General features: G+C 37.0%; 2 protein-coding genes across 6 annotated transcripts in view; both read right to left on the reverse strand.

The window, feature by feature from the left end:
* Positions 1 to 363: 363 nt before the first annotated feature.
* Positions 364 to 8,916, reverse strand: tspy (testis specific protein Y-linked). 2 transcript variants are annotated; one of them, XM_049485912.1, is made up of 8 exons: positions 7,416 to 8,916; positions 6,030 to 6,107; positions 5,780 to 5,891; positions 5,468 to 5,622; positions 4,910 to 4,986; positions 4,606 to 4,757; positions 2,564 to 2,771; positions 364 to 2,394 (listed from the first exon to the last, which is right to left on the reverse strand). In XM_049485912.1, exons 1-7 carry the CDS (start codon positions 8,448 to 8,450, stop codon positions 2,569 to 2,571), a joined length of 1,812 nt encoding a protein of 603 aa, XP_049341869.1. In that variant the 5' UTR covers positions 8,451 to 8,916; the 3' UTR covers positions 364 to 2,394; positions 2,564 to 2,568. The 2 variants fall into 2 exon arrangements, with proteins under 2 accessions (XP_049341869.1, XP_007256240.3); XM_007256178.4 differs by having other exon boundaries at positions 364 to 2,771.
* A 1,804-nt stretch (positions 8,917 to 10,720) lies between these two features.
* The window catches only part of foxp3a (forkhead box P3a), a 33,088-nt gene continuing 27,146 nt past the window's right edge, over positions 10,721 to 16,662 (reverse strand). For all 4 annotated transcript variants that reach the window (XM_049485838.1, XM_049485836.1, XM_049485837.1 and 1 more), the window contains 5 exons: positions 15,297 to 15,459; positions 13,545 to 13,621; positions 13,329 to 13,430; positions 12,112 to 12,233; positions 10,721 to 11,057 (listed from right to left, as the gene is read on the reverse strand). In XM_049485838.1, the coding sequence (XP_049341795.1) occupies positions 11,012 to 11,057; positions 12,112 to 12,233; positions 13,329 to 13,430; positions 13,545 to 13,621; positions 15,297 to 15,459 (510 nt within the window). In that variant the 3' untranslated portion in view covers positions 10,721 to 11,011. The remainder of the gene's footprint in view (positions 11,058 to 12,111; positions 12,234 to 13,328; positions 13,431 to 13,544; positions 13,622 to 15,296; positions 15,460 to 16,662) is intronic.

Raw genomic sequence — 16,662 nt, forward strand, 5'->3', positions numbered from 1 at the left:
CCAATAAAAAAAAAGAAAAAACAGAACCAAACTAAACATATCTATGGAACAAAGGTACTGTAATAAACATCCCTGAGTCGTCCAGTTTTGGTTCAGAACTAAGTGCATCTAAAGTTTGTTTATTATTATTATTTTTAAAGTACACCTCTCAAGCATAATCGTCACAAATTCTGAACAAACTGTGGTGAAGAAATAAGCAAATAACAATTCTGCTGAACTGGCCTTTTCTTTTTCATTATCTGTATAAATCATTATGCATAGAGGTAATCTAATTTATCTAATGTAGAAAAAATGCTGAGCCAGGCTGCTAATGATTTTTTTGTGTGGTAAGCATTTGTAAAGATATATAAAAAAAAAAAAATAAAATAAATAAAAAAAAACAAACAACAACAGTGCGGTGGGTATGTAAGTGTATTCTACAGGACACATTCACTTGGTTACAGTAGTTCTCTGTGCAACTGAAAGGAAATCATTCAATAACAGAAAGAAAAGGAGCCGAAATTTGATCCATGACAATTTCTAACATTAACGGCTAATAAAACAAACATTTAGCCAACTATCAATTTACTAAATGTGAAATGGACTAGAAAACATAATGTATAAGTTGTGCTTAATGCTGTGTTCCATTTATCTCAGAAGCCAGATGTCGGAGCTCGGAATGACGTCACACCTAAATTTACTGTGTCCCAATAAAACAATCCAATTTCAGTTCATTTTACACTAATATAAAACATTTCCAACAAAAAGAAAACAGCTAGCTAAAGACTTTAACCCCTTAATAAGCCAGCATTTTTGTCAATGATATTGCACGCTAAGCATGACTTAAAAACTTAATCATTTAATTAGCGCTTTTCAAAACTTATTTTTAAAATCCATGTTTTTGTCAGAACAAATTATACAGTTCATGTCCTCCAAACCTTTTGTTTCATTATCGTTGTCAAATTTTTATGTCTATTTTTAAATTATCTGGAATTATTAAGTGGAGTAGAGAGAAAACAGGCAGCTTCTCCAAGTGTCCTGTAGGAGATTTTAAAAGCCCTCAAAGTTTAAAGAATGTAAATAAGTTATTTTACTGCAGAGAAGGGTTTTGTATCACCTACACATAGCCCATGTACAGTCCAGGCTTGTTAAGGGGTTGAAGTGTACCACAACTGGTTTGATTATCATGTAGCAATTTTTTGTGTGTGGATGCACCGAATATTTGGCAACCAAAATTGTGGCAAAGATAAAAAGGTTTCATTGTTTGGCCAAATAAGAGAAAATATTTTTTGATAAATTTTTTGGAAGAAAATCGCAACCAGCTGTAATAATAATAAAAAAAAGAGCTTAAATGCTTAGTTACTTAATAAATATTGCTAAATTTTAGTTTAGTGCTAGTTTTCCATTAGGCTATTTCATTTACACAATGGTGTGAAAAAAAATTCAAGCCTGCAGAAAGATTGGTGTTTTTATTTAAAATACAAATATTTTTATTTTATTATTTCGGTGCATCCCTAATTTTATGGCAAACCGAAAACTAAATGAACTTTTAAAATGTATTTTAGCATTGTCTTGGATTAGCACTATCAGTGATACCAGTCAATAACAATGCATTATACAGTACTTTGCACATCCAAACACTATTAATACACTATTAAGACACTAATATAGATACAAGTGACAATAAACTGTATAATAATAATACAGCTTTCACTATATTGGATTCTGAACTGAGGGATGGCGAAGGGTCAGTGTAACTTTAGCAGTTTAATTTTCTGACTCTATCAAGCTAAATCTGAAAATAGAAAATTGGGTATGAAATTTAATGAAAGTGAAGAAGAAATGGGTTTTCATTCAATTTTTCAATTATATAGTTTTTAATTCCAGCCTTTGGCAAACAGAATGTCAAGAAAAATAAAAGTCAAATTTTCTCTTGATTTTCAGATTTGTCAAATTTTGTATCTTGTAAAACAAATCTGATCATATCATCCGTACAAAATGCAAAAATGAAAATAATTGAAAATAAAATAAAATATTATCTTTCATTTTTCCTGAAAATCCAATTGTGAGGTGCAGAGATTGGAAAAATGGATGAAAACTTATTTCTTGTACACTGCACGACATTAAAAAAATGGGTTTTTATATTCAATTTTCTATTTTTGCATTTAGTCTCAAATTTAGTCTTCAAATTTCTTGGAAACATCTGAGTTTAAATGGAACACAGCATATGTAATGAATTACATCTGAATATATTGTAAAACAAAATCAAATTCCACTTATTTCTCCTTAACCTCCAATGGTGTGACGTCATCTTCTGTAGGCTGCACAACCAGCAGTCAGGGAATTTTATCCTCACCTACAATAACTGCGCGATCCATCACTGCTCTAAGAGCGGAGACGTATTCCAACTTTGTCCTGTAATATCAGAACATACAAACAGTACGTCCTGAGATACCAAACCATGATATAGCTACCTCGTGTTACCTGCCAGAACAATGCCCTAACGGCTTCTTCTTCACTTCCGCGAAGAACAGATCTAAAGTAAGATTTCTCTGCATAAAAAAATCAAACATGTTTTAATTACTGTAATTAGCTCTGCTCTGCTGCCTCCTCCTCCTCCTCGTCCTCATTGACGTCAATCTGATCTTCCTCCTCCTCCTCCTCCTCGCCCTGTGGTCTGGCCTCACAGCCACCCGAGTCACGCGAGTCGCCCACTTCCTCTACGTCTAGGTCCTCTTCCTCCCTCTCCTCGAAGGACGACTCTCCTGCTTCCTGATCGCTGTCGTCTGGACCTGAAGGAAATGTACTGAAGATTAGTTACGGCTGATCCTGCAGCAGTTCTGCTCAGTACAAATCAGATTCTATAGCTGATACTACTTATTCTCAAGACCACCCTCAAAAAGGACACATTGAAACCTATTTGAGTAGTAACAGCGCCCCCTTATGGAGAATCTGCACCCTGCTACAAGTCAAGGGGTTATCTACAACAGCAGATAATTTAAGCTCCATGTTTAGTTCTGTTCAATAGAAATATTGCTCAATTATTTTCCAACCTGACCAGCTTCACCTTCACAACTGGCTTACCTGAGATGCTTTTGAGTTGTTCAGCATGTAAAAACAATAATATACTAGTGCATCTCAAAAAAAAAAAAAAAAAAAGTTACTTCATTTCAGTAATTTAATTGAAAGTGTAAAACTCACAGCTAATAAAACCCCAAACTCAGTGTCTCAAATTAGAACACTATATAAAACCAATTGGTACTTCTGGAGAGACATGTCATCTGCTGGTGATGATCCTCTGTGTTTTATTATCAAGTCCAAAGTCAGTTTAGTGTTTTCCCACAAAATCTTACTGCACTTCACGCTTCCCTCTGCTGACAACTTTTTATGGAGACGCGAATTTCATTTTCCAGCAGGACTTGGCACACTGCCAAAAGTACCAATTGGTCCTATATAATATTCAAATTTCCGGAGACACGGAAAATAAATAAACGCTTAAAATAGATCACTCTGTGTGTAATACATCTATATATTAGTTTCACATTTTGAACTGAATTACTGAAATAAAGAAACTTTTTAATGATACTCATTTTTTGAGATGCACTAGTATACTTTTTCACAACTAGCAATAAACACAGTAGTGTACAGGACAGTACAGTACAGTAAGTACCTGAACACTAAGCAGATCTCTAAGGTAGATCTCCAGAAGAAAGAATGGACAGGATTAAGGACGCGAACTATAACTCAACACACGTCCTTTGAGACAAATTAACCCACTACATATATTCCCGTTGCCACTCACACAGCAGCACGGTGTTGAACAATAGAGGGATGTGGAAATATAACTGTTCTTTCCACCCAGAGAGCAGAGTCAATTACGATATCTAAAAATCCCACTCTCAGGATTCAAACAGGATTTCCTGATATAATCTTATGTAATTGTCACTCGGGAGCCCTGTTCTTTTTATTTTGACCAAAACGAATCGTGTGATTAACTGAATATTATTAGAATTAACTTTAAGCAACTTTACCCGCACAAAATCTGATTCAGTAACTTAACTGCCACTTTCAGACTGATGCATCTCAACTAGCGCTGTCTATCAATTAAAACAATTATCTAATTAATTCATCTAAATCAGGGGTCGGGAATTGGCGGCAGATGTGGCCCGCAAGCATGAAACATCTGGCCCGTGAGGTTGTTTGAACTATGATGAATGATAATGGAAAAAAATAAATAATTAAAATGCTTCTCTGGCGAATTTTTGTTTACATTTCTCCCGTCTCCCTGTTGTGCTCGGCATGACTTTAGTTCCCATCCGTTCTCATTTTTTCACCAGTTCTCGGGCTCCCTATCTCCTTAAAGCCTTTTTTTTTCCCCCGGCCGGGTCCCAATTCACTAGTCGGGGCAGCGATAGTGTATTGGACCGCAACCCTGATGACACAGGTTCGATCCTGCGAGGGATGGTGCTGTTCTGGTTAGATCAGTAGGTTCTGCAGTTTGATGTGTTGTGTGGATTATAGCTATAATTCATTCCAGTCTTTAGTTATTGATCTCAGAGCACTGGAATGCAGATAGCAGCAGTGTGGATTACATTACGGATCTCTGTGAGTTTACTTTTTAATTACCTGCGATTCGACCTTCATCTTCATCCTCTTCCTCCTCCTCCTCCTCTTCTCGTTCTTGCCGTTTGTCTTGGCTGACCACTTCCTGGTCATCATCTGAGTCTGAGATTATCACACACTCGTCTCCATTGCTGTTGTCTGGTGGTTTGGGCGTGCTGTTAAAAATATGTAGATTATTAGTTAGAACTTGAATCCTCAACGATTTTCGGACGATTATCACCACATGTTAAAGCAATTAATTATTGTAAAACCATATGAGGATTTTGGCCACAAAATTAACAAATAAATACATGGAGTATTAAATTACCTGCCGTTTTGACGCGGTTCCCACAGTGGGGTGAGATAGTACCTGAGAGGGTTCCTATACAGATCATCCTTCAAGATCTAAAGCAAAAAAAAACAGAGAGAGACGCAGAGGTTGTTGTTGTTTTCTTTTAGCAGTAATGGCCAATGAAAACCCAAAAATCAGTTTCTCAAAAAATGTGAAGATTATAAAAGACCATTTGGTACTTTTGGCAGTGTGCCAACTCCTGCTGGAAAATGAAATCCGCATCTCAATAAAAGTTGTCAGCAGAAGGAAACATGAAGTGCTGTAAGATTCTGCAGGAAAACAAAACTGCACTGACTTCAGACTTGATAAAACACAGTGGATCAACACCAGCAGATGACATGTCTCTCCAAACCATCACTGATTGCTGGAAACTTCACTCTAGACCTCAAGCAGCTTGGACTGTGTGTCTCTCCACTCTTCCTCCAGACTCTGCTTCCTTGATTTGATGGTCAATTATGGTTTAGAGATCCATGTCATCTGCTGATGTTGGTCCTGTTCTGAAAACACTGCATACATAAAGCAGCTATACAGTACCTGTGCTATTTCATCCCTCCCGGGACTGCTGTGGTCACTGAACCAGTGGAAAAAGCTCTGATAAACTCCTTGTGCTGTGCGTCTTGGTTCCCCATTTCCTATTAAGTTCTGTCCACGGTGCCAAAGAATAGGGTTTGAGAAAGACACTGGAGACCCTGTAAAGAAACACAGCAATCCAATAACACGCTGTTTACAACTATATACACGACATACAGCCATGATACACTCCTTTAGCGTATCACAAGAACCAGCTCTAAAATCAATTCTAATGAACAATATCACTGCACACTTTTAAAGTGCCTGATCTCTCACCTCCCATTCCTAGATGGAGCTCCTTCACTATTACTTTATTCTGGAAGAATGGATTCCGCCGGAAATGGAAGCATATTCTGTAACCAAGCTTGTTGTTTTTAAAAGTCTCAATCTGTACAGGTGAAAGTAAAAACACAGTAAACAGAGATTTTCAGCAAAATTATTAAGCTTACAATTATCAGACATGACATGAAAATGGCTGATGATAAAGCAGCAGAATCAACCATAATAACAGGATCAGGCACATCACCTCCAAATTGGTCATGTAGCTGAGAGCATCTTCATCATTCTCGTCGATGTGTGCTGACAGGTGTGGGTGGTTGAGAAGCTGAAATGCTTTCAGTTAAGTAAATAAGACACAATTGTTAAACAAAACAACAAGAAATAACAAATTATTTTTTTTGCCATAAAAGCTTATTTAGTGAGGAACAGCCATATAAAACAGCTTAGGGGTCCTTAGATAGCCTTTTGAATTCTGCTGTACCTTTAGGAGCACAGGGATTAAGTCTAGACTTGGATTACACAGCATTTTGAAATGAGATTTTCTATTTAAAAAAATAGACTTTACAATTAGGTTTAATCCCTGTTCAGATAACTTGACGGTTAATGTGTTATTTATGTGAGCTAGGATTCCTGAATATCTTCGTATGTTTCAAAAATAATCATCCCACCAAACACTCTCTCTGCCAGTTTAGATCTTTAAACTGAGCAACTTATGGAAAACTGTGACCTAATTAGCTGCATTATGCAACTGCATTAGTATGCAGGTAATTTAAAAAAAAATGTAAAAAAAGAAATTAACATTAATACCTAAAAGAGGTCTACTGTAACACTGTAACCTTACTGTATGATGTATTAGCTAGCTAATAATATAGATGTAAAAAAATAAGACCACTTGGTACTTTTGGCAGTGTGGGCAGTGTGCCAAGTCCTGCTGGAAAATAAAATCTGCATCTCCATAAAAGTTGTCAGCAGAGGGAAGCATGAAATACTGTAGAAGCTGCACTGACGTTGGACTTGATATAACACAGTGGACCAACACCAACAGATGTCATGTCTCTCCAAACCATCACGGATCATCAGTAAATATTACATTTCATTTGTAAATCAAGGGAGCAGAGTCTGGAGGAAGAGTGGAGAGACACACAGTCCAAACTGTTCGAGGTCTAGTGTGAAGTTTCCACAATCAGTGATGGTTTGGAGAGACATGTCATCTGCTGGTGTTGATCCACTGTGTTTTATTATCAAGTCTAAAGTCAGTGCAGTTTTATTTTCCCAGGAAATCTTACAGCACTTCATGCTTCCCTCTGCTGACAACTGCGGATTTTATTTTCCAGCAGGACTTGGCACACTGCCCACACTGCCAGAAGTAACAATTGGTCTTATTTTCTTGCATCACTATTATTAGCTTATTATTAATTAGGCATTAGTAAAAAATAAAGCATATTTTGGCTTGTTTAACACTTTTTGTTTACTTTGCACTTCACATGCCTTCTTCAACCTGAATCAACAATGTAGAAAATAATTTTAGAAACATTTGACTGGTACTGTATTGAAATTTACATCACGTTTCGTGATGCTTATTAATACAGTTTTTTTTCCCCCCACAACACAGACTTTGCAACCTAAAGGATACGGCAGTGACCCAGAAGCCCGGGATGGTCTGGGTGATGGCGCCGCGCTGGTCCAGATGAGGGCGCCGCTGGCGGCTGAGTTTGAGCTCCAGGCGCTGGTGGAGCCGCGCTCCTTTCTTCTCCAGCGCGTCCAGCCGCATCTGCACCTGCGCCAGCAGCGACACGGACTGCCGCACCTCGGGAGCCATCCGCACCGCCACTATAGCGCACTCGCCCTCCTCGTTGTCTGAAGCTACTGAGGAGCTGGCCGTGGAGGAGGAGGAACCTGCGAGGGAGTCGTCTTCTTCTTCTTCCTCCTCGTCTTCATCATCCTCTTCATCTTCTCGATTCTTCTCTCTTTTCTGATTCTGATTAGATCCTTTCCGGGGGTCTCTGCGTTCTGCGCCGCCCAGGACGGACGAGGAGCTGTCCGGCACCGCTGCCTCTGCGGACCGGCCCCTGACTCTCACTCGGTCTTTGCTAGTGCTGCTGCTGCTGGTGGTGGTGCTGCTGAAGTTGGCGGTGAAGTTTGAGGTGGAGGAGGAGCAGCTGGGGCGACTGGATCTTTCCTTGTCATCTAGTGCTGCTTGTCTGGAGGAGCAGGGTAGCATTACTTCTTTATCACGGTCATCTATGCTGCTGCTACCACGGCCTTGGTTTCCCCCTCCACCACCACTAGTACCGCCACCACCACCGGTCAAGCTCGCAAGCGCCTCCGCTGCGGCAAACGCAGCCGAGTCTGAGGGCTCCTTCTCCCGCGGAGCTGAGGAGGGCTCCTCGCAGCCTGATTTGGCTGCTGAATCAGGTTTTCCAGCTGTTTTAGAGCTGTCCTCTTTATGTTCTGCTTGTCCAGAACTGTCACCCACAGCGCTGGTTTCATCTGCAGCCTTTTTCTCATCTGTAGAAGAACCGGCCACTCTCACCGCGCCTTCATCATCCTCCTTATCCGCCTTAGAGCGCTTGGGCGGCGGGCAGTCCAGCTCAGATTCCCGCCTCGGACTGGAGCTCCTCTTATTACACTCAGAGAGCGGCGTACTGCTGTCCAACGCTGCGCTCATTTTCTCGCTGGTTTCTACTAGCAACCGTGCTAGAAATATCACTTTAACTGAGTTAAATCCGTTTTAAACGCGTTTAAATTAAAGTTATTAAAGGAATAATGCGGATTATTAGCGAGAAAAACAGCCAAACACAGCAGCAGTGTAGCCGCAGCAGCAGCAGTGTTAGCTGCTCCACAGGCCTAAACCTAGGTTAGCCGGCTAGCCTAGCCTAGCTCCGTGCTAGCTAGCTAAGCTAGCTAAGATAACTAGCTAGCTTAGCTTACTAACTCCGCAGAATCGGCCCGTCTCCGCTTTACTGCGGCCCCGGAATTATCCTCTCCGTCCGCCGCGGAAAATTAAAGCCTCCCTCGCTGAAATAAAGCAGGACATTTTGCAAATTCCACAGTCATTTCCAATTCCGCGCATTTCTATGTAATTCGTCCTTCCGCTCGCCATTTGTCTGAAGCTACGCTGTTTTCCATACGAAGCAGGGAAAACAAAGCCCTGATTGGCTGAGCCGCGCCGCGCTAAAAGCTCCCAGCCAATCGTGAGGCAGAACGGATAAGTTGCGTAAATTTCTTACGGCGTGGCTGCGCTACTTTTTGCGCGTTATAAACAAGACTAATGTAAAAATGTTTATTGTGGAAACATTTCCACACCTCCCTTTTTCTTTCAAGTTTTTCAGGAAAAATAAAATATATATGGTCGCGGGTCAGTGTAACGTTTAATCATTTATTTTTCTGAGACTAAATGCAAAAATAAATGTAGTGCAGTGTACAAGAAATAGGTTTTCATCAGTTTTCCAATTTTAGTTTTCTCATCTCTGCACATCACAGTTGGATTTTCAGGAAAAACGAAAAAGTTAATCTTTTCTTTACTTTCTAATTTTTCAGATTTTTGCATTTTGTAAGGATTATTCCATTAAATTTGTGTTACAAGATACAATTATTTACAAATCTGAAAATTTAGAGAAAATTTCATTTCATATTCCTTAAAAAATTGTTTGCCAAAGGCTGGAATAAAAAACTATATAATACAAAAATTGGATGAAAACCTATTTCTTCTTCACTACAGAATGGAAAAAAAATATTGATAAAATTTTATACAGTTTTCTATTTTTGAATTTAGCTTGATGCAGTCAGAAACATAAACTGCTAAATGTTACACTGACCATCACTGTCCAAAGAAAAATAAGTATCTCTATATATTTTTTTAAAGTTTAGTTTACTACATATTTTAAACATACGAAATGTCACTTACACTGAGCCACAATTTCTCAATGAATGGACGAGTACAAATTCCCCATAATCACCTGAAATAAACTCTTTTTACATCGACTTCCATTGAAAACTAAGAAGGTTTTATCGCTCTCCTGTTAAGCTGCTTTCAAAAAACATGTTTTTTTATTGGACTGCTACAATATGACAGTTCTATTGGCTATTTAAAAATGAGTAATGGTTTAAAGGACAGTTTATCTTACATTCAAGCAGTAAAACCTTTAATCCTTATTCAACATTTGTTAACAATGTTAATAAAAAACAGACAAAATCAGTTAACTTTTTAACATCTACAAATTGTAGAGCATTTTTAGATAGCTTTATAAACTTTTATTTTGCTGACCAAAATGCAGACTAATAAAACTCAATATTAAGACTGAACAGCTATGCAATATTTATATAAAGGCCTATAGCCTTTATATAAATAATGAGAATTAAAATTGACTCTGATTTTGTACTGTTTTGCTTTTATTGAACTAAATAAAAAAAGAAGAAGAAACTGGCACTTTTAGACTGCCCAGAATTACAGTGAAAAACGGAAAACTAGTAGAACCAGAAAAGTAGTTAAAGGATCATATGCGGAAAGCATTACACAGATATTAAAAAAATAGCATATTTTAGTTAAAAGAGTAAAACATTTTTTTTTCTTTCTGACAAATACAATTTATTTGTCTTTTGTTGGGCTTCCTCATATAAGACACATCTCAAATGAAATTCAAAAGCTACTAACTTCACAAATAAACGAGGGTCTGCATTTTGCACATTTACAGCTATAAACACTATATTTACCCAAAATAAAAATGTCTTTAATTAAATTGCACCTATGCAGCTCCAAATTTTGCTAACAGGAAAAAATATGCCATTAAAAAAGATAACTTATTCTTATTTTTTTTTAAATGACAACCAACTGTGTACATCCCTCCAAAATAAGCTGGTAAAACCACACTGATGCTTTTGTGTTCTTTTGTACATTCAATTACAAATTATTTAGCATCAAAAACCACAAAAATGTGATGTATTTTATAACGTTTTATTGAATAAAATATCAAAATTAACATGTTTATTTCCAGTAGAGTGTAAAATGACAAGAATGTGTAACCTTTAGTATTTTATTTTCCTTATGTGTTGATTGTCTATGTGTAGCTAGCTTAGCGTACACTTCCCTGGTCCAGTGGTTCAAAGGAAAGGAAGGCTGATAAAAATTAGAAAAAATATTAATATCTAATGAAATGAGTCACGCTGAGGTGTCGGTGGTGGTTACTCAGAATGTCCAAAACGTGACTAACCACTGAAGATATAAAAAAATCAAAAACAACACATATAGTGTGGCATCCAGCTCACGTCTTGGTCCCTAGAGACAAAAATAAATAGTATGGGTAAATTATGTAGTACTTTATTGCTGTCGTTCTAATTGTATTTTAGTATTTATTTGTTTATATTCGTTTATTATGTTTGCATCATGTTTATAAGCCTATATACACATCAGAATTGCATCTGGATTGAGTGCATCCGTACAGTACCATTCAGAAATTTGAAACATTGAAAAACAATTTGGTTGCACAAAATGCCTCAAAAAAAATCTTATAAATTTTTACAACTTTATAGATAAAAAAAAACTGAAGAATGTGCAATATTAATGTAATACTAATTCTGATAATACTTTCTTATTCTGTATAAATGAAAATATGTTTTAATTAAGACAAATGATTGAAAGTATTTGAGCGTCTAGAGGCTATTCTAACTGATACCCTATTAGTTACCTACATCTTACTTGCAGAACACTGTGCTAAACACCTGCTGTACTGCAACTAATACATAATTCAAATGTACAGTTCTGGAAAAAAATATGAGACCACTTTAGTTTCTGAATCTGTTTCTCTGATTTTGCTATTTATAGTTTTATGTTTGAGTAAAATGAACATTGTTGTTTTATTCTATAAACTACGGACAACATTTCTCCCAAATTCCAAATAAAAATATTGTCATTTAGAGCATTTATTTGCAGAAAATGAGAAATGGCTGAAATAACCAAGAAGATGCAGAGCTTTTAGACCTCAAATAATGCAAAGAAAACAAGTTCATATTTATAAAGTTTATAGAGTTCAGAAATCAATATTTGGTGGAATAACCCTGTTTTTAATCACAGTTTTCATGCATCTTGGCATGTTCTCCTCCACCAGTCTTACACACTGCTTTTGGATACCTTTATGTCTTCACTCCTGGTGCAAAAATTCAAGCAGTTCAGCTTGGTTTGATGGCTTGTGATCATCCATCTTCCTCCTGATTATATTCCAAAGGTTTTCAATTTGGTAAAATCTAATACACTAATCATTTTTATGTGGTCTCTTTTTTCCAGAGCTGTATATAATACAGTTTCACTGTATAAAATCATTATTGCAGTTTACCTCTGTAATTTTTGTCCTTTCCTCCTCAGAAATTCAGCCTCGTCCACCGTCCACACCGAGCCCTTTCCTCCATCCACGCGCACAAAGCACTTATGGAGACTGAGGTTGTGTCTGACAGCGTTCTGTATGGGGCAGTAACACAAAATTAGTGAATTATTTTACCCCTTTCAGGAATGCAAAGCAGATTTCTTTAAAAATGTCAGATTTACTGATCTGAAAAATTACAAACCACTAAACTCAAGCAGATTTGGGTGGTGATTTTTAAGCTAAAAGTGATTTTAAGCTTATTTTCTAAGTGCTGTTGACTATATTTCTTATGTTTTGTATTTAATTACAAGAACATACTGGAAAGTTTCTCTTGCTAGGATGCCATATACGATGAATAATGTTTGAGCTTAGAAATATGACAGTATTTAATTGTATCATTAAAAGTGTTCTTATTAAATCAACAATGATTTGACATATATACTATATGTTATACAGAGTGACTATATTTTATTACAGAGTGAAATGTGTCCTGTTTAAATAAATATTGTTCAGCAAACATTACATAAAATCATTGAAAGGGTGATGAAAAAGTACTTAAATACCAGATTTTAAAAATCTGCCATTGTTGATGCATTTTGTCTGCGTGTCAGAACAATACGATAAATATTGTGTTTTGGGAAAGTATCTTTAAATATTGTTATATAATATTTCATTTACCATATAGCCTAACTCTAATAATTTATGTGCTCAAAAATATCATCAAATAAGCACATAAATTGTCAACTGTGCTGGAGTTTAAAAAAATCAGTGAGCTAGCTTTTCAGAAGATCTGAAGATAGTTCTTACATCACTTCCTGTGTGCTACATTTTTAGCTGTCCCCAGAAAGATCTCTACATTTTCACAAAATGTAAAGATTACCTCTTTAAACACCAAAAATTGCAATGTGACAAATTAGAAGGAAACAAAAAAAAACTTTTCTTACAGTGACCACCGTGCCTCAAAGGGTTAATATATGTCTATAAGGCTGTGTGATGTGTATAAAGCATTATTACATTATTGCAGTGGTAAACAAACACTCCACATAGAAGAAGAATTAATTATACTGTCACATGGGTCTGACATTCAAGTCTGCTTCTGTCAGCGATTCTCATGTGAATTAAAGATGTTTATTAGTGTGAACTGATGGCTGTGGTTTTAGAGAACAGCACGGTCGTGTGGTGAGGCCTACCTTCCACGTGGCCGTGTTGTGACGGAAGTAGGAGAACTTGCGTGTGAACCAGTGATAGATTTCGTTTAGGGTTAGCTGTTTTTCTGGAGACTCCAGAATTGCCTGAGTGACATTAAAACACAGGGTTAAAGTGTTTATCATTAGAAAAATAAATAATATCGTAAGTATAGTTTGTAAAATAAAATGCTTTAAAAAAAGTCTTTTTTTTTTACCCACCCATCTTATCATGGAGGCGTAGGTGAATGGTGGCCTTATGTTTGTGTATTTGTACCACTCGATGCTGGTGATAAGTCCTGTAGAATAATTGTATGATATTTAATATGTAAGTATATCTAAATGGAGGCGAGGATATCACATATCTCTGTGATAAACAGCCAAACACACATCACATAATTAATTAAGCATAATATTATGACAACATTTTTGTTTCTACAAGCATTATCCATTATTTCAACTCAATTCTTCATAAAGGACAGTTTGTAGTTCTATGATTACAATATGCTGTCCTGCATCTGTTTCAACTCCTTAGCAACCACCTAACAATAACTTAGCAACATCATAGCAAACACCACGGATCCTGCTGTAACACCTTAGCAACCGCCTTGCAACCACTTAGCAAAACTATAGCAACCACTTAACAATATCATACCATGACCTGGAATACCGCATCAAAAGGTAGGACCTTTTTAGTTGCTTTACCAGCCTGTGTTTCCTTCAAGAAATGCACTTGTCTAGTTTTAACCTGTAGTTCTCTATCTGTTTCTGTTTCTATACTTTACTATTATCCTCCTTTTACTCTCTGGACCCCACAGGATAGACCAGGGGTGTCCAAACTTGTTTTGGTGAGGGCCAGAAGGAGAAATATATTTGAAGTCACGGGCCAACGACTCTGTAATAAAACAAATAATGAAATATACCACTTTAAATAATACATTTTCCTGATTACTTTCATTTACACACCATTTTACTCGACGTATTATCTTTATCTATCTTTGACAGTGTTGTGTAAACTAAGATTTTTCAAATTGATGTTTCATTTCATGATGTCTCTTAATATTAAACTCCTTAATTACGGCAAATTTTAGAATCATTAGCCCGTTTTTCTGCGCTAGAATGCGCACGTTCTCCACTTTTAGACTCTTTGGCCCGTTTTTCTGCGCTAGAAATGCGCACGTTCTCCGCTTTTAGACTCTGCCCTGTTTTTCTGCGCTAGCAACTCGCACTCTCTACGCCTTTAGACTCTTTGCCCCGTTTTTCTGCGCTAGCAACTCGCACCCTCTCTGCTTTTAGACTCTTTGGCCCGTTTTTCTGCGCTAGAACTGCGCACTCTCTCTGCTTTTAGACTCTTTGGCCCGTTTCTGACACCTAGCGTTCATACTTTGTATCTCACATTATAAAAACCTGCTTAACAGCGGGCCAACTTTCATTCTATTTCTAAAATTCCTCGCGGGCCGCTCCAATATGGAAACGGGCCGCAAATGGCCTGCAGGCCGTAGTTTTGGACACCCCTGGGATAGACCAATACAGAAAACCTATTATTATTTGGGTGGTGGGTCATTTATTCTTAGCACTGCAGTGATTAGCACTGATTAGCATGGTGAAGGTGGTGTATGAGGTGTTAGTGTGTGTTGTGCTGGTGGTACAGTGAGTGGATCAGATATTGCAGAAGTGCTGCTGGAGTTTTTAAACACTGTGTTTAATCACTCACTGTCCTCCACTCCACTATTACACACTCCTACCTACAGTAGCTGCTTCACCTTGTAGATAAATTAAAGTCAGAGACAGAAGCTCTGAATCTGTTGCTGCACAGTTTACTTGCTAAAGTCTGCAGAGATAGAAACAGATACAGGACTACAGTCTCTAGTTTTAGAACTATAAAGGCTATAAACTATAAACATGATGATATATTTGGGTTGATGTCTAATAGGCTCTATTCTCCTATAGTGCAGCATGTAGTGTATAGTGTACCCGGTATGAATTGTGAGGTAGGGATCTGCAAGTGTCCTGAAGGCAGCATTTCAGCTGGGACTCGACCGCTGCCCTGAAGACTGGTCACACTCTCAAAGGCCTGCAGGCTTCCGGATGGACTGAATGTCTGCTTCAGACTCAAGCTGGGGTTGTTCTGCAGTGACTGTGCACCAGAGGAGAGGAAAGAGCATGAATACAGTCCTAATACACGCACTGTGCAAAAAAGGGTTTATCATTTCAGTTAAATCCCAGAAAAAAAAACAATTGTCATGTACAATATTTCATTTGTCAGCACAGATCTTCCCAAAACAAGAGGTACAAATACAAAAATAGGACCCTTGAAAACTAAGGGTGTACTCAGTATCTGTATTCGGCCAATTCTGGTCAAAATCATTGGATCTACTAGAAGAAAAAAAAGTATATACTTTATGGCTATATGGTCCATTAACCTAAACTATCATACAAATGATTAAACACAGACCCCAAATCCACAGATGTTTTAGCCTACATGCCAGTATTTTCGACAGAGAAGTACCTTTCAGTAGATTTTATTTCAACAGTTTAAAGATGAAGTTATTTAATGGCTATTATGGTATTTAATCATTATTACAAAATGCATAATATTTTCAGAATTTTATACTTTAAGAAATTTTTAACTATGTAACACAGACACTTCTATATTTTATACACTGAGTTCTGAATTTTAGGTGTCATCTGAAATGTTTGTTAGATAAATTTTGTTCTTTTTATAGAAAAAAACACTACCATCCCAAACAAGTAAACAATCAGAAACATACAAAAGAAAAATACTCCATTGCATTCTTCAGGGTGATGGGTGTTAAAGGGTTAATTGGATACTATAATGGAAAACTGAATGTTCTTTACTTTTCTGAAATAAAGAAATAACTTGTTTTAAATTACCTTATCCAATGTTATAAAAAAACAAAATATTCACATACTGTAATTGTAATGTGATGAAACATACCAGTCCTGCCTAAATTTTTTATAAACATTTCCTAACCTTTAAAAAACATTTTTATTGTTGTCATTTCTGCCTCTGCAGCGCCCTCTCCTCCTCTGCAACTGTGCTCTATGTGAGCATAATGTGTCTTTGTATTTTGGTATGCAGACAAATCACAATATGCAGATCAGTTAATTTAGCCTTAGTTGAATTTGAGCTGAGGATGGAGTCAGATAAAATCAGGGGGGTTAGTTCCCCTTTAAAACATGGATTGTGGTGCAATTTCTGTTCAGAATGGATTATTCTGATGTATTTTGTTTTTTTTTTGCTGGTCAGATTTTTTCAGTCCTAATTCTGCATGTATTTGGTTTAATGAAGCATGAATAAAGAGATCAAGACTGAGTT

The sequence above is a fragment of the Astyanax mexicanus genome, chromosome 12 (assembly GCF_023375975.1).
Source record: "Astyanax mexicanus isolate ESR-SI-001 chromosome 12, AstMex3_surface, whole genome shotgun sequence".
Classification (NCBI taxonomy): Eukaryota; Metazoa; Chordata; class Actinopteri; order Characiformes; family Acestrorhamphidae; genus Astyanax; species Astyanax mexicanus.